General features: G+C 43.6%; 1 protein-coding gene across 1 annotated transcript in view; it reads right to left on the reverse strand.

The window, feature by feature from the left end:
* Positions 1-73: 73 nt before the first annotated feature.
* FASN (fatty acid synthase) overlaps positions 74-25866 on the reverse strand; it is a 51772-nt gene continuing 25979 nt past the window's right edge. The window contains exons 24-43 of the mRNA XM_075519180.1: positions 24469-24633; positions 24127-24245; positions 23866-24020; positions 23319-23522; positions 22162-22312; positions 21482-21660; positions 20792-20911; positions 20519-20641; positions 11419-11642; positions 10914-11115; positions 9690-9841; positions 9097-9188; positions 8794-8945; positions 8296-8538; positions 6582-6770; positions 5832-6059; positions 5131-5351; positions 4457-4555; positions 4043-4294; positions 74-3003 (exon numbers count right to left, since the gene is read on the reverse strand). Of these exons, the coding sequence (XP_075375295.1) occupies positions 2866-3003; positions 4043-4294; positions 4457-4555; positions 5131-5351; positions 5832-6059; positions 6582-6770; positions 8296-8538; positions 8794-8945; positions 9097-9188; positions 9690-9841; positions 10914-11115; positions 11419-11642; positions 20519-20641; positions 20792-20911; positions 21482-21660; positions 22162-22312; positions 23319-23522; positions 23866-24020; positions 24127-24245; positions 24469-24633 (3408 nt within the window). The 3' untranslated portion in view covers positions 74-2865. The remainder of the gene's footprint in view (positions 3004-4042; positions 4295-4456; positions 4556-5130; positions 5352-5831; positions 6060-6581; positions 6771-8295; positions 8539-8793; positions 8946-9096; positions 9189-9689; positions 9842-10913; positions 11116-11418; positions 11643-20518; positions 20642-20791; positions 20912-21481; positions 21661-22161; positions 22313-23318; positions 23523-23865; positions 24021-24126; positions 24246-24468; positions 24634-25866) is intronic.

Genomic DNA, 25866 nt, shown 5'->3' on the forward strand with positions numbered 1-25866 from the left:
TGTATTCAGCAGCCAGTTACATAATAGGTTACAGGGCAGCAGCTCATAGTTAGACAATTATGAGCCCCCCTCCCAACAACCTTCTGCTTTTCAAGTAACAACCACAAGAACATTGAGAGCATACAGGCTATAAGTAATTTTTGAGGAACTTCTATTACTAAACCAGTATCTTCGAACTTTACTTAGATGAGACCATGCGCATTTATGTTTATACAGAAAACTTGTCCAACTCCTGCTTCAACAGCTGGAACAGCATTAGTCCTTGCTCCCTCCACATAGCCCATTCAGACTTGTTAAACACTTTAGCACAGAACTATTGTACCTGTTTGCTTAAAGTTTAATCACTCCTTTCTTTTTTCTTCTAGGTTTTCAATACAACCAAGGTAAGTAGGATTCTTTCAACTCTTTCAGGCTCACTACAACTGCCAGCAGTTAAATTTAAAACAAACCAACCAACCAGTCCACATCTGTTTTGTTTTATGTAGTATCCTCTCCTAGGACATGCATGGGTAGTATGCAGCAGATATAATGGAAGTCCCATAGTATGCACATATGCCCAGTTCACATAGCCGCTTTTCAGTATTAGATTCTTTGCAGCTGTAAGGCACCTCACACTTACACATTGCCCGCTTCCCTCCTTCCATTACCACCTAACACCTAGTCATCATACCTAACAACTTAATAGCATTTATACCCATTGCCTATCTCACACTCCCAATGACCTTGAGGTAGATGCTATTAGTCCCATTTTACAGATGGGGAAACTGAAGCAGTAGCATTAATGGCTTGTCCAAAACTGCAACAATGGAGCCAGAATTAGAACTTGAGAGTTTCCGCTTCAATGTTATGGGTGTGTAGTTTGGTTGTATCTAAAGTACCAAAATCATGGCAACAAGAAGCCATGCTCCAGAATAATGTGTTCTTTATTGTTATTATTCTACAGCCTCCAAATCAGATATGCCAGCAGCAGTTTTTGCTTTATACCAAGAAATGAGAGATTCCAGATGAAACACAGGATTAAGAAATGGTGGTAGAGAATAAGACAAAAAGCCAACCAGTGATCAATTCTGTTTAATACTAGGAAAGCCAAAGAGAAAAAAAAAGACACTCTTCAGACCAAAAAGTATTAAAACAAAAATTAAAAAAAAAAAAAAAAGAAAAAAGAACAAGACTTATTTTGGAAATGCTTTAAGCTGACATTATGTTGGTTTTATTTCAGATTTCACAAAAGAAATACATTATAAAACTAAAACCAGTTAACCCAGCCACTATCAACAGAGGGTATTATAAGCAAAAGACACTAGGTCAGAACCTGCACTGAAGAGCCATCCATTCCTGTCACTGGAATGCTCCTGTACTAACAGGATACTTCACCGGGGCATGAAGATGGAGAGAACTGGGGTTTTACAGCAGTTCTGAGAGGCACAATAGCTCCTCCTAGTTGGTGCTTTGTTGCTACCCAGGTCTCCTCTGTATCATAAGTGTAGCAAGGATTTACTGATTTCAGAAAGGACAGATCCAGCATAGCAAAGGCAAGAATTTTTTAAATTGAATTTTATGCAAGTTTCCTTTAAAAAGGTACTATATCTTAAAATCATACCATCAAACCGATTACTTAGCTAACTTATGTGGGATCTCCAGTCTCATTACTAAGAGGAAAATGAAAACACAAGGCTTAAGCAAGCCCTGTGCTAAATAAAATATACAGGGGCTTTGGGTAGATGCTTGTATGTTTGTCTGAGCTTTGGTTATGGGACAGCAAGGGGTAGGATTTGTTCAGTTACTGTTGAAGAATTCGATTCCCCGCCTGCTCCCACCCATTCCAAATGTCTGGTTGGGTGGTGACACAGGACGGGGGAGGGAGTAAGGTAAAGCAGTAGTCTTAATGCTTTACTAGGGTTCTGATAGAGCAGAGCACAGAACCTTAAACAAATATAAACAAAGTACCTGCCTAGGGACAGCTTTGCCTGTTTTTATCATGCCCAGGTTAAGGCTGTTCAATACACAGCGGCACCTGTCAAACCATCCACCCTGCCTGCCCCCTCAAAAGAGTGGACGATTGCCAGAATCCTCCTTCTACCTTTTCCTTTCTGAACAGGGCAGGGCAGTGGGAAAAGAAAAAGAGAAATAAACCAGACCAACAAAAGAAACTAGACTGTTCCAAAGATGCACTTTGGTTTAACAAATGGGCAACTTCCCCTTGTAGAATAAACCTTCCCCTCCAAAAAGGGATGTTTCTTTTCTCCTATAACCCACGATAAATTAAAACCAAGTAAGAAGTCTCTGGTTTGACACAATAAATACTTAGAATATAGCAAATTAAAAAATATAGTTACAAAAGCTTCAATGGAATCCTCTTTCTGACCTAACTACAGACAGATTCTTCACAGACAAAAGGTATCTCCGAAATCAGCTGCAGCTCCCCTCCCTGCTCACTGGGCTTGGTCAACAAGTGCTATCACATACCCTTTGGAATACTGTTAAGACAAAACAATATAGACCACAAGAAATCTACTCCTAAATTTGTTTTTCATACTGCCAAGGGTGTAGGAAGCAACCATTGGTGGGGAACCCTCATAGTAGTGCACAGTGACAGAGTCACAGCACTAGAGTAACACAGACAGGGATACTAGGGGAAAACAAAGCATAGGAAGGGAAGGAGGAGAGAGAACCCATAAAAGTTGGGAAAGGAAAAGATAAGCAAGAAAGAGAGAGAAAGAGAGCAGTCAAGTTCAGCTGGACTTCCCAGTTCTGGCAGCAGAGCAGATGAGATGCTGAACAACAGGAAGAGTTCCTTGGGGTCTGTCATAACAAGGAATGTTGTTGGCATTTTCTTCACCATTGACAGTAAGTAAGCAGAAGAAATTAACCCTCTCTGACGCTGACACGTGGCTCTGCCAGTGAGCTGTGGATGATCCCAATAATTGATTCGACACCATCTCCCTCCAATAAGGTGCGGTGATCCCCTTCAATAACATGGACAGATACTTTCCCATCGCATACCTGCACAGATACAAAAAAGAAAAACTTTACATTCACGATTTACAACCAGCTGGTCATCTAGCTGTTTTGAGTTTGTCAGCCTTCTAAGTTACTCATAGCTTACACCACTGTCTCTATCAAACTCAGTTGAAAACAGCACCAGTTTTACTCTGACACATTTTCATACATCAGCTGCAGGGCATTGTTTGGAACCAGTGTTTTAAAGCACGATAGTTTGACAGCCTGGCAGGTGATCCGCTCAAGTATAAGCTAGGAAGGAAGCCAACCAACCTGATACTAACAAAATAATTTACCTACAATATCAAAGAATGAGTGATAAAGTAGCTACTTCCAAGCCCTTAAGAAAACCAAATAACCCTCCCCTCCACCTAATTTTTCTCCCACCATCATGAATCTTCCTTCAAGGTCATTATGTAACTTTAGTACAATACAAGTTAACTTGGAATCAATAATGAATGTAAGTTAGAAGTCTGAAGGGACAGGAGAAGCCAGAAGCAGGAAGGTAATTCTGAAAATCGCTTCCTTTTCCCTGGTATCTGTACCATAATGTAATACACTTAACCCTTTTATGTGAACAGGGGCTAAAGAACAGTGACCTTATCTGGACTACAGGCCAAAAACCTAAGTTTTTTTAGGCACACAAGAAACCCACATACTAACTTCTAAGTGGCCCACAAAAGGTAACTAAGAAAAAGCCGCCTCTACTGTCAGCAGGCTGACACTTGCTCTTCAAAAGTCTGCCCTCATGCAGTGGACAAACTTTAGGAGTCTACAGTGAAGGGAGGAGACTAAAAGTTACTCCTGTCAAGTTACTCTTTTTTAACATCTTTATTATCTAAAGTCTATCTAGAGAGCTGCAAGAATTAGCTATAGAAAACACTTACTTATCCAATATAGAGGCTAGACCTTTTCCTGGCCTTCACTATCCTGAGAAAATGCCTGGAACCAACCAACTCATTTGCTTTTGGGGACTTTTATTTCTTTTGCTCCCCCAAATATCAGGAGAGCCTCAACAGTCACCAGTGGGCCTCAGACTGACCTCTGAGAGTCTGTAGTCTCCACCCAGGCCTTCTTCATATTCATTGTGAGACTTTGCCCGCATCAGTGTCACATTCCCATGATACTTGGACTCTGGTATATACTTGTCAGCAGCCTTCAGTTTATGGTAAAAGGAAGCAGCAGCAAAGCTGAGTGCTTCCCGATTAATGTTTGTATGAATCTGAGTTATCAGGTCTGCAGCAGCATTCACACGAGCCTCCAGATCTTTCAGGGGCAGAAGAACCTCCAGCAGCTGGAAATATTAACATTTTTTTTCCCCGTTAGTCTCAATATCTGAGAATCCGTCTTTGTTAAATAAAAAACCCACACCCCTCCTGTGGTTTTAATCTCATAAAGAGATTAAAAAAAAAAACAAAGAAAGAAACATAAAAAAAAAAAAAGAAAGAAACGTTACCTTATTGTATTCAATGCCTGTAAATTGCTGAACAAAGGCACACAGTGCTTCAGTCTCCAATGCAGCCTCATTTCCTTGGGTCAGCTTGGCTCTGTAGCTCTGGAAAAGAGAAGAATAAAATGTGAACTTGAGAAGGATATACCTGATCTTGAATGTTAGATAAAAAACAATTACAGAACAAAGGGCTCTGAACAGGGAAAAAGGGGGGGAGGGAGAGGAAGAAAAAGACTGAAGCTTGGAGTGAGGCGGGGAGGAAGATCCCTTGAAAACAGATTAGAAAGCAGTTGCCACCTGTGGATTTGCTAAGAGCCTAGTATCCTCTAGAAAGTACAATGAAAATGAAGGCTTCAGCAAGGTTTTCTAGCAGTCCTACGCGAGGATCTTGTCTGGCAGGCTCCAGGATCTTCCATAAGACATACCGATATAATGATTTACCATAGCAAGAGCAACATGTGTCCCAGCCCTTGGCAGTTAATGAAGACCACCCCCCATAAGCTTCCACCCTTCAGCCATCCCTAAGCATCCACTGTCTGCAGCTGTCTCTCAACTCCCCTGTCAAGAAGAGTCTGTCAGCTTTTCAGATGGCTCATTTTCTAGAATAGTAAGCTCCAAGAACATGAGCCCTGATGACACAGGATGGTCCTCAGACAGAAGATTTTTTTGGTATCTCTTACCTGAGTGTATGCTGCCACAAAGGAATGAGACCCATCAAAGAGGAATAGACTGTTGAGTGCATGGGAAGCATTTTGTTGTGCTTGCAGTTGGGAGCACATTTCAAAGGCTACACAGGCACCAAAAGAATATCCAGCGATGCGGTAAGGTCCTTCAGGCTGTATCTGCTTCATACAGTCAACGTAATAGGCTGCCAGGCTCTGTATGCTGTCCAAGGGAGCAGCTATAGAACATGGAAGCGAGTTAGAAACAGACTCCAGTGAAAAGACACTAGCAGAGACAATTATGTTTGATGAGGTCAATTATGACCTCAGAAACAACACTGTTGGAAAAATCCAGGTTAATTTGAAGGTAAGTTTCTAAATTATGGTTAGCAACTTACATTTTGGACAAGGAATAGTAACATTCCTGCTTTCCAAAGACGGACAGAACAGCATGCCTTGTTTTTCTCCTGCATGCTTATCTGCTGACAGGGGCTCAACGCAACATCCAATTGTTCCATTTCCCCATACGTAAGCTCTCCAATCTAACCTAGTACTTCTCTTGTTACCTGGGGATGTTTGATACAACCCTATGCAGACTATAGGTACTGATGCTTGATCCTCCGAGTTTAAGAGTCTAGAAACAAAGCTCTCTCTATAAGGCAACTGAAGTTCAGAATGTTGCAAATTTACAAATTCAAGATGCTGAAGAACCAAGATACCTTTTGTGCACTGGAGCCCATAGCAGGGCATATGAAGTTTGGAGGCGAGAGTGTAGAAAACTGCAATGGATCCTTCAATGGGGTGAACAAGGAAAAGAGGGCGCTCTGTGCTTTGAACATCATTGAGACGGGTGATCGTTGGCCCTTCTGGGTTCACCAACAAGTTGTTCAAATCTAGTTCTGGAGGTTTGCCTGGGCTCATCTTCATCAGTTGGGATGGCTTCAGATCTTTGAAGGGAAGCACACCAGACAAACAGATTCAGGATCAGTCTCAGTCATGTAGCCATAGTCCTAAAGGAGAATCTCAGGGCTGCTCTGGATTAGCCCATTGGCTCACTAAATCATCAGGGCACAGGCACAGGGATCTTCCCGTTATCAGTTGCTCTGCAGCAACTGCATATACTTTTAGCTTACACTAAGCACAACGTTACATTGTTTATTCCTCAGACAGGTAAAAGGTCTCAAATTCCATCCTGCACACAGCTGCATGAGAGTACTCACGCAGGCAGATACTAGCCGGGCAAGAGAGCAGCTTTCACGCTCTTTCTTATACCCTGTCCCCAGAACTGATGGGCCTGACCCAATGGTCAATGCACTTCAGGGACATGTCTGTCACTTAAAAGCCTTTCAGCTATAACCTTATTTCATGATCTGATAGAGGCTTATGTCACTAGAGATGAAAGCAACAGATCGGGAGCTTAATCATTTGGACTCGGGTGACTGGTAGCAACCCGGATCCAGACACTATACCCTCTGCTGTCCTGGCCTTGGAAGAAAGTTCACGCAGTTTGTTGATTGTAAGCAGTCGAATTTCTCTCATGGTCATAACGATGTCATAGTCTCTCTCCAGTGTCTGGCGCACCTCCACACCCATCAAGGAATCCAAGCCCAAGTCTGACAAGGAAGTCTCAGCATTCAGAGTACTCACGTCACGGACACCTGAGAAAAAACAGCATACTAACAAAAGGCCGATTTCTTTCCAGCTCTAGGTATCTCTAGCAGTCTTCTCATCTTCCTTCTTTCTCCTAAAACCTGAATAAACTGCAGCTACAGAGAATTATCTTTCAGGATCATCTAACGCTTTCACAAGTCACCTCTTCTACAACCTACATCTAGTCATATTGGATCTAGTCTTTGGAGTACATGTTAAATGTGCACAGCTGTATGACAGGGAATACATCAGTCCCAGATAAATAGCTGTGAACATTTGTCACTTCAGCTCTAGACCAAATTCAGACCAGTCAGCTAAAGGAATTTCACATACTGGAGGCTCCAACTGAAACTGCACTCCTAGACATAATGCAACTAATCCTCAGCTACAACATGAGATGAAACAGTTATCAGTGTCAACAACAGCTGATTGCAACACTTGATGTCTGTCACACTGGAGGAGGCGATTCCTCTAGTCTTTGTCACCTCTTCCCCGTCAATTTTCACACTGTTCAAGCCTCTCTCCCTTTCCTTACCTGGAAAAGACTTCTCATGGTAACACTTGCATCTACAGCTCTTCCTCCCCTCCTCCACCTTGTGCTGCCCCATGCTGCCACCCTACCCACCATTAGGCTTCTTACTAGCTTCTCCCTTTGTCATCTTCACACACTCTCTCCTTCCAAACTAACCCTACAGCTGGTACAATTTCCTAGACACTTTCCTATGACTTCTAAGAGCCATGTCTGTCCTCTGAGGTCAGATTTGCTGTCTGTTACTGCACACAATTCCTTAAGTAATACTCAGGAGACTGTCTTCAATTTATCAGTACCTCTTTTGGTAGAAAACAAAGGATCAGTACACACTTCTGTCTGCCAAAGAGACAACTGAAGTGGGACATAATGGAGTTGACAGGTTATTCACTTTCAACACAAGAACAGGGGACACAATGGTAAAAGGAAGCAGGTTCAAAACAGACAGGAGGACATGGCACTTCTTGTAACACATAGTTAAGCTATGGTTACTAGATGTTCACATGGGATGACAGAGCGAGCTGAGAAGAGAATACACTACCAGTTAGTGACTAAGTACATAAAAGCTACTTTTTGCAGCATGAGGATGGCCCGAGGTGAACGTTTGAAAGCTGGAATAGTACTCAGAAAGTTAGTCATGTATTTGCCCTATTATGTGCTGTCCCAGAATTTTGCTCTTGGGGGCTGTTCCTACTGATTCTCCATTAGGAGAAAGGCACCAGCCTACTCTAAACAAAACCCAAGACACTGAAGTATGTGTGCACATGTACATAAATGCACTAAGGGAGAAAAGCCCATGCTGAAGAAACAAATCGATTATTGGAAAGAAGGAGCAGTGTAAAGGAAAAAAAATAAATAAAAAGTTCCACAACGCCACCACCACCACACCCACACCACAGGAATGAGGAGGAGATGCTGAGCAGAGCACCTACAGCAGCACCACTGCTTTCCAAAAACATTGAGATGGTAGACACCGCCTAGCAGTGCTGTCTGAGAGCTCTTACCCAGGATGTGAGCAACAGCTTCTACAAGATCCCCTTGACTGCCTCCTTCAGTTTTCACAGAGGTCTTCTCTGCTGGGACAAAACTGGACATGACAGGATGAGGTTGATTCAGGAAGATATCAAGCACCTCCAGGCATGAGCTGATTTGCTGGGGAATAGTTCCCCCAACCACAACATCTCTGTTTCCCATTGTCTTCACAAGGACACCCACATCACCAATGGCTCCCCATTGGATTGCCAGGCCTGGAGGAGAAATCAGAAGAAAGAACACACTAGGCAACTAACTAAAGCACATGGCAGCAACAAAAAGGAGTTAAAAACATCTAAGTGAAGGCCTGCATTTCCTTTGTACTGTTAAATGGTCAGTGTTCATTCACACGTGAATGACTCAGGGTAACAGCTAGGAGAGGAAACAACCTTCAACATTCATTATCATTCCAGATAAGTACACAAGTTTCTGGTGATCTGATTCTGCACAATGAGTAAAGTGATCTTTACCTGGGAGTCCATCATGATGTCGCTGCTCACAGATACGCTCCATGGTAGAATTGGCAAAGCCATAATTACTTTGCCCAGCATTTCCTCTTCCACAGCTTATAGAGGAGAACACAACAAAATAGTCCAGGTCTGGACACTTCTTACGAGTCACCCTTGGAGCAGAGCAGGAGAGAGAAACCCCATCAGAAAAACCTGCTAACTATGTGTTACCGTGGAAGGCTAGCGCAAGACTGAAACAACAAAGTTTGATCCGCTCTGTGACCACAAAAGCGGTTCATATTTGTCCCTTCTACAGACACTTACCAATCCAAATGAAGGGTGCCTGAATACTTGGGCTTGTTGACCTCCCAGAATAATTCTGGGGTCTGATTTTCAATCATGGCATCTCTAAGGACCTATATTGGGGAGGGTGGGGAGAGAAAAAAAGAAAAAAAAAGTGCAGTTTCAGTATCTCCAGTTTCTCTGTTTAAATTTGCCACGTGGTTTGAGATATGAGAGGATATCACTACACAATGCAGTTTTGTAACTTTACAGTACAGACATATCCTGAATGTCCTGAAATATGACAAGGACCACATGGCTTTTAGTAAGTCTGCTTTTTTCAGTACTGCCACTGCAGCCTTCAACTGGCAAGTTCTGTATGGGATTTTTCTTGTCCCCAAGGGTCTTGGGCAACATTCATCTTATCCCAGAATTGAACTCGCTGGCCAAATACTCTTGCTTCCCAGGTCAAGGGGTCAGACCCAGAAGCCTTTAGTCACCAGGTAAGGCCAAAGCAAAGTGTCCTTTGAAAGAGAGAGACAATCTAAAACTGTATGAAGCCTTATTGCCCTCAGTAAAAAAGCCAGTTGAATGGCTGCTGTCTCTTAGAAGTCCTAAGCATTTTTGTCACTTACCACAGCCAAATTAAAGATGCCTCCAACTGGGCCAAGCTGCAAAGCTTCTTCTATCAATAGCTGTGTGCCTTCTAGTGTTCCAATATCACTCGTAGATACCAACACTTGGATTCCCAGTGCCTTCCACTCTCTAACACATTTAGCCTGGTAGCCTACAAAAAATAAAGGTGAACAGTGCCTGGGATGAAGCAATCAAGCCATAAGGCTTAACCTGCTTAAGGTTAACCTGCTCCTTACACTTTTCTGACTAGATAGGGACTGAATAGCTAAATAATTCCTGATTCAGCTACAAGAGGAAAATTGGACAGAACTTGAATAGTAGATAGAAATCACTTGACTTTCAGAAATATTCTAAATAGATCAAAGTGGAGAACAGAGTCGGGAGAATGTAAGGCAGGGCAGGGGGAAGTACAACAGTGAAGGGACATTAACTTAACAAGAATTTGGGTACTGAGACAGGAAAGAATGGCTAGATTAGAGCGAGACAACACATTATAGAAGCACAACCAGAACTTGAGAAGTAGAAGTATTTGATCTATGTGTTTGCACAAGTGGTGCAATTGTGAACTTGCCAATAAAAAGAAGAAATCTGTAGAGAAAGAGAGAAGTTTTGTTATGGCTGAATGTGCGTGAGGAAACACTGAAGACTACCACTGATAAGAAATCTCAACGCCAGGACTGTAATCAAACTAATGGCTTAAAACTGAGTAAAAATGCTTACTGATGTTATCAGATAGTAGAGCTCATCTTTACAGATGAGCTATCTGAAGGAGCAAGAGCAAGCATCCACACATATAACTTGAGGGACAAAGTATCTTTAGCAAGGATTTTATAGGCCTTTCCTTGTGGCATGTGATCCACCATGCTGCATCCACTGGACAAGTCAGTGAGGTGGCTGGATACAGACTTTGTAGAGGGAGTAAAGGTAAAAGTAAGGCTGCAGAAAAAATCCTGGGTAAGGCAGAAAATGGGTTGATAGAATTAGGAAGCATAAAAAACAGGAAAGACGTAGTTGGAAAAGAGGTCAAGTTAAAAGATACTTTCTCCTTTAGAATAAAGGGGACAACAGCTTCTTTGAAGTCAGAGAATATATACATAAGAGGAAAGAAAAGAGATCAAGACATTATTACTTGCTGATAGGACACTTAAAAATTGAGAGAAATTACAAATTGAGGTCTGTTGAAAGGCAGTCATGTTCCCTGTTTGTTTATGGTTTTTGCTTACCAGTTCGTATGCCAGAACGAGATGTCAGTATAAGCTTCCGTGCTCCTCTCTCAACTAGCCACTGTGCCAACTCAAGCCCAAATCCTCCTAGGCCCCCTGTGATGATGTAAGACTTGGTAGGTGGACAGGAGGTTCGGGAGATGGCAGAGATTTTAACTGGTTCAGACCTTCTTAAAAGATACTCCTTTTCCTCTTCCTGGACCTTCCCCCCAGGCCCCCCAAAAAAAAAGAAAAAAAGAAAAAGGAAAAAGAAAAAGTAGTTAAGATCGGATACACAATGCATTTCTTATCTTTCCATGCTATGCTCCTCCAGTCAATGGGAATGAACCTTGTAGAATCAGTGACAGACTTGACACTTACATACGTTACAATGTCAGCAGTAAAAATAATAACCCTGTGCTGTCCTAGTTATACAACTTCAACTTGAACTGGATCAAAATATCCAATAAAGTCACCTACAGAGGATGACAGATGCATCAGAGAATCAAACTCATTATCTCATTACCTTGATCATAACTTTGCCAATATGTTTTCCTTGTGCCATGAACCTGAAGGCAGCTTCTACTTCTTCTTTGTTGAAGACTGTACTCCTCAGGGGCTTTACCACGCCATCTTTTATGCCTTTCTTCAACAACTCTGATACTACTTCCCACTCTTGGTTTCCCACCTCAAAGATTGCATCTAGTAGGATCCCATGAAATGCCACGTTCTTGAGGAAGAGAGCCATTCCTAGAAAAAGCAACTTGGTTATCACCTGATGCTGCTGACATTTCAAAACAGAGTCTATCTTCTGCTTCAGAAACATTTCTGTGTAGGTCAGTAGTGCAAGACTGAGGAGTAAAGCAGTCGTTAGTTGCTAGAATTCTACATTTTTCAAACTCATTCTTGCATATACTCTCTAAATGCTCTTTAATTAGGTTGTTCTCTTACAAGCAAACAGACCAGTTTAGCAGAAACTATCGTGGTTTAGCCCCAGTTGGCAACCAAGCACCACACAGCCGCTCGCTCACCCTCTCTCCCCGCAGTGAGATGGGGGAGAGAATTGGAAGAGCAAAAGTAAGAAAATTTGTGGGTTGAAATAAGAACAGTTTAATAATTGAAATAGCATAAAATAAAATAATAATAAACTGTAATGAAAAGGAAAACAACAAGAGAGAAGGGAACAAAACCCAAGGGGGAAAAAAACCCCAAAACAAAACAACCAACACGAAGCATAAGTGATGCGACTGCTCATCACCCTCTGACCGATGCTCAGCCCATTCCCGAGCAGCAATCGCTGCTCCCCCCCGCCCCCGCCAGCTCCCGCCAGTTTATCTACTGAGCATGACGCCATATGGTATGGAATAGCCCTTTGGCCAGTTTGGCTGTGCCCCCTTCCCAGCTTCTTGTGCACCCGGCAGAGCATGGGAAGCTGAAGAGGCCTTGACTAGTGTAAGCGTTACTCAGCAACAACTAAAACATCAGTGTGCTATCAACATTATTCTGATACTAAATCCAAAACACAGCCCTGTATCAGCTACCAGAAAGAAAATTAACTCTATCCCAGCCAAAACCAGGACAGTATTCAGCCCTTATTCTATACCATCTATGCCATGCCCAGGTCCCACACTCTCCAATACATTCCAATTAATCACCACCAGTTTTCCTGTCTTTTGTTATATACACACAGATATCATTCCCTTAGTCTATGGGCCATCCCTCTAAAATGTCTGTTGAATTCATTTAGTCCATGACTTTTGGCTCCATCTGTCATAACAGTCTTTCAGGGCAGGAGAGATGGTGTGTGGTGCTGGATTGTTGCATGTTGAAGCCAATTCTGGTTCCATCACCACTGCACTTTGCTCAGTTTCATCAAAGCTCATTCTTCATTAATCTGGGCAATTCTTACTGTAATACTGTTGATATGGCATATAGCAACCATAAAAGTGATGACATACAGTATTATATAGCAATTAACATCATACTATTCAGTTCATTGGCTATTTTCACCCAAAATCAAATCACCTTGAGGTACACACCGGACCTCCCCATCCTTTTGCATTACCAAGTGCACCCAGGTCCTTGAGCAAAAGCAATCCCACAAATGGGTTTGCCTTTGCCCGAGGCAGGAGTAACCCAGACTGTCTTCCCCAGCATGTTTTTTTATGTGCACTACCGGGACTTTTATCTCCTTCTACAGTACGTGAAAGTTTTGATTGGGTAGGGCCAGCTCGATTAGCAGATCCCCTAGTGTTGACTAACCAGGTGGCCTTTGCTAAATGTGTATCCCAATGTTTGAATGTCCCACCACCCATTGCTCTCAGTGTAGTCTTTAGCAGTCCATTGTATCGTTCGATTTTCCTGAAGGCTGGTGCATGACAAGGGATGTGATATACCCACTCCATGCCATGCTCTTTGGCCCCGGTGTCTATGAGGTCGTTTAGAAAATGAGTCCCATTGTCTGACTCAATTTTTTCGGAGGTGCCATGTCACCATAGGACTTGCTTTTCAAGGCCCAGGATAGTATTCCGGGCGGTGGCACAGGATACGTTTCCAGCCATCCAGTGGTTGCTTCCACCATTGTTAAGCACATGGCATTTGCCTTGGCAGGTTTGTGGGAGTGTGATATAATCGATCTGCCAGGCCTCCCCATATTTATATTCCAGCGCATCGTCCTCCATATCAGAGAGGCTTTAACCACTTGGCTTGTTTAATTGCAGTGCATGTTTCACATTCATGGATACCTGTGCAATAGTGTCCATAGTCAAGTCCACCCCTCAAACGTGAGCCCATCTATATGTTGCATCTCTTCCTTGATGGCCTGAGGTGTCATGGGCCCACTGAGCTATAAATAATTCACCCTTATGTTGCCAGTCCAGATCCACCTGAGCCACTTCAATCTTAGCAGCCTGATCCACCTGCTGGTTGTTTTGATGTTCTTCAGTGGCCCGACTCTTGGGTACGTGAGCATCTACGTGACGTACTTTTACAACCAGGTTCTCCACCCAGGCAGCAATATCTTGCCACAATGCTGCAGCCCAGATGGGTTTGCCTCTGCGCTGCCAATTGTTCTGCTTCCATTGCTGTAACCACCCCCACAGGGCATTTGCCACCATCCATGAGCCAGTGTAGAGATAGAGCACTGGTCACTTTTCTCGTTCAGCAATGTCTAAAGCCAGCTGGATGGCCTTTACTTCTGCAAATTGGCTTGATTCACTGTCTCCTTCAGCAGGTTCTACAACTTGTCGTATAGGACTCCATACAGCAGCTTTCCACCTCTGATGCTTTCCCACGATACAACAGGATCCATCAGTGAACAGGGTGTATTGCTTCTCATTTTCTGGTAGTTTGTTGTACAGTGGGGCCTCCTCAGCACGCTTCGCCTCCTCCTCCGGTGATATTCTGAAATCTTTGCCTTCTGGCCAGTCCATAATTACTTCCAAGATTCCTGGGTGACTGGGGTTTCCTATCCGAGCCCGTTGTGTGATCAGTGCAACACACTTACTCCACATAGCATCAGTTGCATGATGTGTAGAGGGGACCCTCCCTTTGAACACCCAGCCCAGCACCAGCAGTCGGGGTGCCAGGAGGAGCTGTGCTTCAGTACCAACCACTTCCAAAGCAGCTCGAACCCCTTCATATGCTGCCAATATCTCATTTTCAGTTGGAGTATAGCAGGCCTGGGATCCTCTGTATCCCCGACTCCAAAACCCTAGGGGTCAACCTTGCGTCTCCCCGGGTGCTTTCTGCCAGAGGCTCCAGGTAGGGCCATTCTCCCTGGCTGTGGTGTAGAGCACATTTTTTACATCTTACCCTGCCCGGACTGGCCCAAGGGCTACTGCATGAACTATCTCCCGTTTAATTTTTTCAAAGGCTTGTCCTTGCTCAGGGCCCCATTTAAAATCGTTCTCCTTCCAGGTCACTTCATGGAGAAGGCTTATGATCAGACTGTAATTTGGAATATGCATTCTCCAAAACCCCACAACGCCTAAGAAAGCTTGTGTTTCCTTTTTGCTAGTTGGTGGAGACATGGCTATTATTTTGTTAATCACATCTATTGGGATCTGACGATGTTCATCTTGCCATTTTATTCCTAAAAACTGGATCTCCTGTGCAGGTCCCTTGACCTGCTTTGTTTTTTGCACCTACTTTGTTTTATGGCAAAACCGGCCTTCAGAAGGATTTGGACTATTTTCCTCCCTTTCTCAAAAACTTCTGCTGTATTGCCCCACATGATGATGTCATCAATGTATTGCAGATGTTCTGGAGCTTCAGTGCAGCCTGGATCAGGCCACGGCAAATGGTGGGGCTGTGTTTCCACCCCTGGGGCAGTCGATTCCAAGTGTACCAAACTGAGTCCAAGTGAAAGCAAACTGTGGCCTGCACTCTGCTGCCAAAGGGATTGAGAAAAACGCATCAGCGATATCAGTTGTGGCATACCATTTGGCTGCTTTTGACTCCAGTTCCTATTGCAGTTCCAGCATGTCCGGCATGGCAGCACTCAGTGGCAGCGTGACTTCATTCAGGCCACGATAGGCTGTCAGTCTCCACTCTCCATTAGACTTTCGCACTGGCCATATGGGACTGCTAAAGGGTGAGCGAGTCTTACTGATCACTCCTTGGCTCTCCAGTCGACAAATCGGCTCATGAATGGGAATCAGGGAGTCTCGGTTGGTGCAATATTGCCACCGGTGCACCATTGTGGTAGCAATTGGCACGTGTTGTTCTGCGACCCTCAGCAACCCCACAACAGAAGGGTCCTCTGAGAAACCAGGCAAGGTAGACAGCTGTTTAATTTCCTCTGTCTCCAAGGCAGTTATACCAAAAGACCACCGGTACCCTTTTGGGTCCTTGAAATACCCTCTCCTGAGGTAGCCTATGCCAAGGATGCACGGAGCCTCTGGGCCAGTCACAATGGGGGGCTTTTGCCACTTGTTCCCATCTAGGCTCACTTCGGCCTCCAATACAGTTAGCTGTTGGGATCCCCCTGTCACTCCAGAAATGCAGATGGGTTCTGCCCCTATATAGCTTGACAGCATTAGGGTACACTGTGCACCGGTATCTACTAGAGCCTTATACTCCTGTGGGTCTGATGTGCCAGGCCATTGAATCCACACAGTCCACTAAACACAGTTGTCCCTTTCCTCCACCTGGCTGGAGGTAGGGCCCCCTCTAGTCCTGGGCATAGTATTCATTACTCACTTCTTGTAAATACAAGCCAGGAGTTCCTTCATTAAAATCAGGAATAAGATCAGCCCTTCTACTCTGTCTGGGGAAGTGTCCACTGGAAACTGGAGCAGCAATTTTCCTGGAAGAACCCCCTTGTGCGATTGTTTTTCCTTGCAACTCGCATACCCACGCCTCTAGGGTTAAGGTAGGTTTTCCATCCCACTTCCTCATATCTGCTCCGTGGTCACGCAGGTAAAACCACAGGGAGGCCCGTGGTGTGTACCCTCTATATCCTCTGCCTTGAGCAGGAGAGTGCCGACTCCTAATAGCTGAGACACTGGTCCGTACAGGTAGAAAGTAGGACCTATCCTCTTCGAGTTGCTGGACCTTCTGGGACAGTTTCTCCACAGCTGAGACGAGGGAGGAAGAGAGACTTTCTTTGCATTCCCAGAGTTAGCTAGCCGCTTCATCCACCATTGGTCCCTCTCTGTCTTTCCAGGTCAGTATTGCCAATGAGTTGGCATACGATGCTGGCGCGCTCCGTGCCAACTTCTGCCACGTGGGTTGTGTGCACCGGACTTCATCTGGATCTTTGGATAACTGCTTGTTGTTCAGGTCACCTTAAACCACCTCCAGCACGGCTAATTCCCTCAGGTACTGGATACCTCTCCCCATGGTGGTCCATTTCCCAGGGCAATATACAACATCTTCCTTGAAGGGGTATCTTTCCTTTATACCTGACAGGAGTCACCTCCAGAGGCCGAGGGCTTGTGCCCCTTTTCCAATCGCTTTGTCAATGCCCCCTTCCCTAGAAAGGGATCCCAGCTGTTTGGCTTCCTTACCCTCTAATTCCAGGCTACTGGCCCCGTTATCCCAGCATCAGAGCAGCCAGGTGACAACATGCTCGCCTGGACAACAGCCGAAATCTTTTTGCATATCTCGCAGCTCACTCAGGGATAGGGAAGTTTCAGTCTCATTTATGAGTTCTTCCTCTTCCTCCTCTTCTCCTCATGATGGCCCTGCTTTTTCATCATCCCTTTCTAAACGAGCTGACTTTCGCTTCCAAAATTTCTTCTTGTGTATAGGGGCAACTGATACTGATACGGGTTGGTTCCCTGGTTCAGCCGCAGTGCCTGTCACCGGGGCTGGAGTAGCCACAGGGCCTGTCGTTTTGTCGTCAGATCCAGAGACCTTCTCTTCCCCTCAAGGGTACTGAATAGCATTGAACAGGGCTCAGTAGGCATGGGCCAGGCCCCAGCACATTGCAGTGATTCGTGTCTCCCTAGAATTGCCAGGGTGACAGCACACTTATATTCTACTAGTTTTTCAGGATTCTGTGCTTGTTCAGGGGTGAAGTTCCAAAACACTGGAGGTGCCCATGGTCCTAGGCATTTGGCCCATGCTACCCCACACACCCTGCCACTCATAACTATCCAGCCTTGGGGCAGACCTCTGGATGATATTCTTAAATTGCTTACTAACCTTAGACAAAACAGAAACAGTATTCCCAAGAAATACCAATAAGAGTACCTTAACTACTCGAGGATGCTCAAAATACTGAACAGTTATTGTAATGAAGGAGGAAACATCATAGAAGAAGGTAGCAAAGGGGCCGTTCTGTATTTCCTCCATAAAAAAGCCTCTCAGAGGAAGAAGTATAATTGCTCATTGTCTCCACGAGGGTACCTGAAGTGCAGTAATGGCTTCCGTATAAAACCCAAATACCAGATTAAGCTCAAGGACAGTGTTTTAGTAACAAATCTCCCAGGCAAAACATCACTAATCACTGCAGAGCACAGGAAACAGCAAAAACCAACACCGATCTTTTAACATGTACAGCAAAAAAAAAGAGCATGGTGCAGATGAGATAAACTAACACCAAGAACAGATGAATCCATATCGTGACCTGCAACTGTTAACAGATACAAATTCCTTAACACGCTCTGGTTAATCTGTTATTATCTCAAACCCTTTGTGCCCCATGTTGGGCGCCAAAAAGGACTGTCGTGGTTTAGCTCCAGTTGGTAACCAAGCACCACGCAGCCGCTCACTCACTCTCCCCCGAGTGGGATGGGGGAGAGAATCAGAAGAGCAAGAGTAAGAAAACTTGTGGACTGAGATAAGAACAGTTTAACAATTGAAATAGAATAAAATAATCAAATTTTAATGAAAAGGAAAACAACAAGAGAGAGGGGGGAACAAAACCCAAGGGGGAAAAAAAAACCAAACCCAAACCAAAACCCAAAAAACCCCAAGTGATGAAACCGCTCACCACCCTCTGACCGATGCTCAGCCAGTCCCGGAGCAGCGATTGCTGCACCCCCCGGCCAGCTCCCCCCAGTTTATATACTGAGAATGACGCCATATGGTATGGAATAGCCCTTTGGCCAGTTTGGCTGTGCCCCCTTCCCAGCTTCTTGTGTGCCCGGCAGAGCACGGGAAGCTGAAGAGGCCTTGACTAGTGTAAGCATTACTCAGCAACAACTAAAACATCAGTGTGCTATCAACATTATTCTGATACTAAATCTAAAACACAGCCCTGTATCAGCTACCAGAAAGAAAATTAACTCTATCCCAGCCAAAACCAGGACATCCACTCACAAAAATTGTGTGTCAACAGGACAAGCTATAACATGGTCAGTCTGATATTAAAAAGGACATTTTGTGTCTAGTGACAGCTGAGTTAAAGTCAGAGGAGCTAGAATCCCATATACACCCTGTCCATCTCTATAGGAAACTCTTCCTCCTCATAGGAAGTTTTCCATGATGCTAGGATCTTTTGAAGTTTAATTAGAGTAAGAAAGGAGACTGTCAACACTTGCTATATACAATCATTCTACAACAGGAGAACATTCTTGTAATTTTGCACCAAGACATCAGATTATAACATTCGAATTTGTTTTCCCATCCAAGAGAAATCAGGTTAATCTTGCCCCTGTGCCATCAAAAACTGGGAGGTGCTGTTGACTCTCTCGAGGGACGAGAGGCCTTGCAGAGGGGTCTGGATAGACTGGAACACTGATAGACTGGATAGACTGGGCAGTCATCAATGACATGAAATTTAGCAAGAACAAATGCCAGACTCTGTACCTGAGACTGAGTAATGCTGGATACAAGTATAAATTGGGAGAGGAATGGGTGGAGAGCAGCCCTGCAGAAAGGGATCTGGGGGTGCTGGTTGGCAGCAGGCTCAGTAGGAGTCAGCAGTGTGCCCTGGCAGCTGAGAGGGCAAACCACATCCTAGGGCGCATCAAACACAGTATAACCAGCCAGGTCAAGAGAGGGGATTATCCTGCTGTATTTAGCATTGGTGCAGCCTCACCCCAAGTACCTGTGTGCAGTTCTGGGCCCCTCAATTTAAAAAGGACGTGAAGGTACTCAAATGCGTCCAGAGGAGGCCAACTAAGCTGGTGACAGGACTGGAAGCCATGTCCTATGAGGAGTGGCTGAGGACTCTGAGTTTGTCTACTTTGGAGATAAGGAGGCTGAGGAGCAACCTCATTGCTCTCTGCAGCTTCCTGAGGAGGGGACGTGGAGAGGGAGGTGCTGATGTCTTCTCCCTGGGATCCAGTGATAGGACTTGTGAAAATGGCTCAAAGCTGCGTCAAGGGAGGTTCAGACTAGATATTAGGAAACATTTCTTTACTGAAAGAGCGGTCAAACACTGGGACAGGTTTCCCAGAGAGGTGGTTGATGCACCATGCCTGTCAGTGTTTAAGAGGCATTTGGAAAATGCCCTTACATAATACACTTTAATTTTTGGTCAGCCCTGAAGTGGTCAGGCAGTTGGACTAGATGATCATTGCAGGTCCCTTCCAACTGGAACTATCATATTCTATTCAAAATGGTGCAGATATTTAGTGAAACAACAAATAAAGGTTCTCTCAAGATCAGGTTCTCTGTAGTTATCTGAAAAATTCCAATTATTTTCACTCTACAAATGAACATGTCTACCCAGAACAGAGGGCAAAACTGCAGCTTGTATAGCTATGAACTTCATTTGCTAAGTTTCACAGTACACTCATCTATTACAAATGGATATGTTACATCCTAAAAAGTGTATAAGTCAAGTCCAACAGATCTATGAAATCTAGAAGCTAAAAGACACAGTGGTAAACAGTACCGTGTGAAATGAACGTTGCTTCTTACTACCTTCCTATTGAAACACTTTGTGCGCAACGTGTCCTTTACTGATTTTAAAGAAAGACTTTGAGGAAGATAACTTAATTATTTTGCATGTTTTATGCAGCCTTCCAGAAAAATACTGAGTGCCATGCTTCTGCAAGAAGGTATTTGTTGAAAAGACTACATAAATTGTTAGTGATAAAAGTGAAACACGTATTCTAGCTAAAAGCTTTTCTAAATTAGAAGATTAGTCTGTATTAAGATAGTATATAGGCTGTGCTGTCATGCTTGCTTAAGCCTAACGAGATGTATTTCCCGATGCCCCATCTTACCAAGCTGACTGTTGTTAGACAGATCAAATTTGCCTATTTCCAAAAAGCGCCCATGTTGAGCAAGACAACGCAAACTGGCTTGGAGCTTCTCTTCTGCCAAGGAATTTAACACGAGGTCGACACCTGCAATGAAAGGAGAAGCAACTATTTAATAAACTCAACTCTGCTGAGAGCCTCACCCTGTTTTCTAGTGACTCATTTTCCCTTTAGAAAGTGCAACTGCATAATGTGGCACAGCTGACAAACAAAGGAAAAAGTATTCCTTGAACTTACCTTTTCCATTGGTAACTCGCAGTATGTGTTGCTCAAAGGTAGTATTTCGGGAGCTGGCAAAGCTGTTAGCATCCAGCTGTGGGAATCTTGCTTGGAGATACTCACGTTTCTCAGTGGAGCCTGGAAGTAGAAGACAAGTTGAATGACGCCAGTACTCTTACACTAAATTTTTTATGATGAAACAGCCCATTTTCATCTGCACATCTTTTCCCAAGGACTGTAAGTCTGAGCAGCCATCAAGCACTTGTTTCAAAGCTCTCAGGCTCTCAAGGTGTCAAACCTTAGGACAAAGGCTGTCTAGTTGTTACTGCGCATTTGAGAGATAGAGTAAGGCTTGGTCTGTGTCTGCTCCTTGCAATAGATAGACATTCTTTGACCACATTACTGAATTGAAAATGAAGAAGCCTTGATCTTCTTCCATACTTTTGATTATATAGTGTACAGAGGTAGATAAATTTGTCTGTGCTGTGTAAGTTTCAAGTGCATAGTTAGTAGCTGTAGCTACCATCTATCCTGTTTTCAGTCTAGAAACTAGATCAACATTACAGGAGATCATATTGGGGGGGAAGTATATACATAAGTATGCATTTTTATATACAAACACATGTGCGCACACACACATTTCCTCTATTTATTATACATATAAATATTATATCCCCCCCCCCCCAATGTTCGGCACTCAGTACTCACCTACAGTAGCAAAGACACGGCAGCCCATGCTCAGGGCAATGGCAATGGCTGCTTGGCCCACACCCCCTGAGCCAGAGTGAATAAGGATACTCTCACCCTTCTTCATACCACCTCGAACCACCAAAGCATAATAAGCAGTGGCATAAACCACAGGCACTGAAGCTGCTTCTTCCAGAGTCCTAAGGAGCAAAGTGAAAGAGAGATCTTTAGCCTTGGAAAACACTACTAGATTCTCTTGATGAAATTTGCTTTTCTGTAATGGAAAGGTTAAAGAGCCGAGATAAACCAAAAAGTATAAAGGGCTCTCAATCATACAGCAGGCTACCTACCACAGCTGCCAAGCACAGCCAAGAGTTTCATCCTTGTGCAAAAATATTTCAGTAACTAACCAATAACATAACCAACACCGAAATCCCAGCGTGTACTGAAACACATCGAGCTAAGAGTCCAAGAAAGAGACAAGAACCTTGTGCAAGCCACTGTACAAAAACCAGCACTAAACTCCTGCAGTGAATCTAAGCCAAATCCCACAGCTGCTCAGGAGACTATAGCTCTGTTATTTCCCAGAAGGGAATCTACCCATTATGCAGTCCTCTGGTCTGATCCGGGCTGTCATAAGCCTCAGGCAGGAAGGCAAATCTTAACCACATACACAAACCAGAAAACAGAAGTTGACCTACCAGTTTTTAGGCACCTCCCACAGAAACCTCTTGTCACAGTCTACCACTGTAGCCAGCCCCTTTGCTGGCAGCAATCCCATCACCCTTCTTCCAGCCAGGTCCCGTCCTGAGAACTCCATGCCCAGCACACACTGCTGCAAAGCCCAGTTACCTGAAAGAATGTAAGCATCTTTTACAAAGGAAATTTCTCTTCTAAAATCCCTTGGTCAAGAATTTACTACAACAGTACAAGTTGGAAAAAACAGTACAAGATGAAACCCCAGAGACAGAAAAAGTGCTGGGATTTGTCTACTACGTACACAGTTAATTTCTCGCTCTTAAGAACAAGAGTAGCAGAAAAGGACTTGGTCTCATTAAATCTTAACTCTTTATCCTGGATGATATTGCTTTAGTTTCCAGTTTTCATCTGAGAAATTTCATTGAAACATCCTGTTTCAGAGGCAATTTTGTTCCTCTTTGAAAAAGAATGATACCTAAACTAGAAAGGATGATCACAGCAAAAATAGCTTTGCTGTGAAACCTTAATTTTTGCAAACACCCATTTTAGGCAGAGACTGATCTCAGTTATGAATGGAAACCCAGCCCTAGTCAAGTCACCCATAAGAATCTCCAAACACACTTTTTACATGTTCTGCCCCCGCTCCTTTCAACAGAGCTTTAAAACCATTCAATAGACATTATGTTAATTCTTAACTTCCTGTGAGACAAAATATTATTCACCTCCATTTTGTAGACAGGAGACCACTTCCCCTTGCATTTTTCTCCCCTAAAAGCAAAGCATGTCCAGTAGCATGGCAGCATGAAACTTCAACATTCTCATCTTGGTATGTACCCTGCCCATCTCTAGAACCCCCACATCAAGTTGTTTCAGCTCACGCTTGATATCTATGCAATGGGGCTAGTAATGTTTCCTCACAGCAAGGTTTATTAATTCTGCTGTATGAAAAATGGGACTGCAACTGGAAGTAGAACTTATAAGCTTTTGGTGTACAGTCCTGTAGCAGCGCTATACTTCCTTTTCAAAAGTATGCTTTCTTGCTAAACAAAACCCGATACACACTTTAGCCAGGGCATAACTAACATTCAGGAGATTATGCGAATAAATTCTAGAACGGTAATACATAAATACATTTTCTTCTAGTGTAATTTTAACTTACCAGGGATAGCATCTGGAGAAAGCTTTCCTGTGGCCAGCATAATGTCCCGGAAGTTGAGAGATGCGTAATAGACTTTGCAGAGTTGAACATTAGGATTAGTTGCGTGGAAGTGTCGAAGTGGGGAGACAATCCAATGGAGAGATGAGAGGTCTCCACGAGTCAACACATTTACATAGGCATATTCTGTCAACTCCTGAGGTTGTGCTGCAGAAGAAGGAACAATAAGAACTTTACACACATTAACACAGGCATGCACTTTCCAGAGTGAGTAAATTCCTTGTGTAATTGCTACCTGCTCCTCCATTTGCTCTCCAGAAAGCCCTTTCTTATTACCCTGCAATTATACCCATACCCCAAATAGCTCATCCCCCCTCCCAGCACCAGAGTATGCTACTGTTCACTCTGAGCTGGAGCAGAAGAATTCCAAGTTATCCATTAAAAAATAACAATCAAATGTAATTGTAGCAACAATAGCTACTCATTTTCTATTCAAAGTCCATTGAGACTGAAGGCCCTGCAAGTGATCCTCAGACCTCAAAGGAGTTACCTTGCTGCAACGGGAGATGCCTGAAGGAGCCCCACTCTCCATCACGATACACGTTCATCACCAGGTCCTTCTGAACAATCTTCTGCATCTCCAAGGAAGAAAGACTCGTGGGTGGCACAGCTGATGAAGGGTTCAAGTTGGAAATGAACACACACCTAGAAGCCAAGAGTTGTCATTTTGTTTGTTTTTCTATAGGCCTGAAAAGAAGCTAACACACAAATATTTCATCTCTAACTGTGACCCAAGGGCATGCTTACGTACCTGATTCTGTGGCCTTCTGCTTCAAGGCGGAGACAGTTCACCATTCCCAAAATTCCTGAGTTCCCACAACTGGTGGCAGTCAGCCACACAGGCTGCTCTGATGGGTCAGCCAAGATCTCCTACAGGACAAACCCCAAACTGTTTTACTAGGAACCACAGAAAGGAAACAGCCCTCATATCCTTAAGGCAGAGATTAATACATTCTATTGTAAGAAAAGTAACTGAACACACACACACACACACACACACACTTAAACTTAATTCTTTTAACACCGCTAAACATCTCATTTAGAAAGTGTCATGATTTGGAAATTCAGATATCTAGGACACAGGAATTCTCACCTTTAAGGATTCAACCCACTTATAATGGGTATCATCTATTGGCAGAAAAACAGGTGTTTTGGCAGGGGCTTGCCGGCGACAAAGGAAAATAACAGAGCCAAAGAACGATCTCTTCATGGCAACCAGATTCAGTGAAGCTTTGCTGAATAAGCCCTCCCACTGTGCCTGTCAAATCAGGTAAAACAACAGTTAACAGGAAAGTCAAAAGTCAGTTAAAAATACAAGTCACATCTATACTTCATGTTGAGTGTCCTCAAAGACAGCTTCACCAGGAACAACAGGTACTGTCTACCCCTTTCAAGCAAAAGCAAGAAATCTTGGCATCTGTTCTATATTGTCTCAGTACAAATATATATTTGATTAACATAACAGTATTTTATCCACATCTAGACTATTCCTTCTTCCCTAAAAGATCCTCAGAAAGCAGTACTACAAGTATCTCGAAGCCCTGGTTATGGAACTAGTCTTACCATGCTACCAGGTGTGCAAAAAACAGAGCAGTGACCATGCTGTCGAATCCCATAGGGTATCTGAACATGTCTAGAATTTAATTCCAGCAGTAAGACACAACTCCAGAGACAAACAGAACGTATGGATTCCGACACACAAAATCATAGAAGTGGAAACACTGAATTTAGATGTTACCAACCTATGTCACATAAGCCCTGTCTGCAATAGAAATAGTAAAGCAGGACAGAGGAAACAAAAAACCAAGTCACCCAAATCCTTCAGCTGCAGGGGGGTGGGGAGAAGCAACAAACCACTAACAGGGAAGAAGCACCTATACACATAAGCTACTTTGAAATAGCATTTCAGAAAAACAAGAGAATGAAAAATGCATGTATGGCATGTCCAGAAACACTGAAGGTCTACTATCTGAATGAAATAAAGATGACTGCAGGCTCTAGGAAAACCATCCATTTGCTTTTCATATGCCAGGCACAAAACAGCGGAAGGTTTTTACAACATGATCCCGTATATGAAGGACTAGGGACAGTGTCCCTATCTAGAAAACTTTAAGAATTATATTAAGTCCTGCCCACTCTCACCTGCATAGCATTATTTTCTTTAGAGAAGGTGCATTCAACTCCTATGTACCTTATGCAGGGGATTTGCTAATACCAGGCTACTAACATTTATGACAGATCTAGGTTTTAAGTCATCAGCTTCAGTAGCATCTCAGTCTTCTTTTTATCCCTCTCTTCACTAGGTAAGATGCAAAGAACTCACCCCTTCTTCTCAAATCTCCTTGAAAAATCTTTGCAGAAAGTGAAGGGCTAGAATCCACGTCATTGCGAAATTCACAATCCAACTACCACACTCCGGAATTATAAACAAAAAAGTTAAACTATTAAAAGTGCTACTCTCTTCTTATTCTAAAACAAGAGCCGAGAGGTT

Source organism: Mycteria americana, chromosome 16 (genome assembly GCF_035582795.1).
Source record: "Mycteria americana isolate JAX WOST 10 ecotype Jacksonville Zoo and Gardens chromosome 16, USCA_MyAme_1.0, whole genome shotgun sequence".
NCBI lineage: Eukaryota > Metazoa > Chordata > Aves > Ciconiiformes > Ciconiidae > Mycteria > Mycteria americana.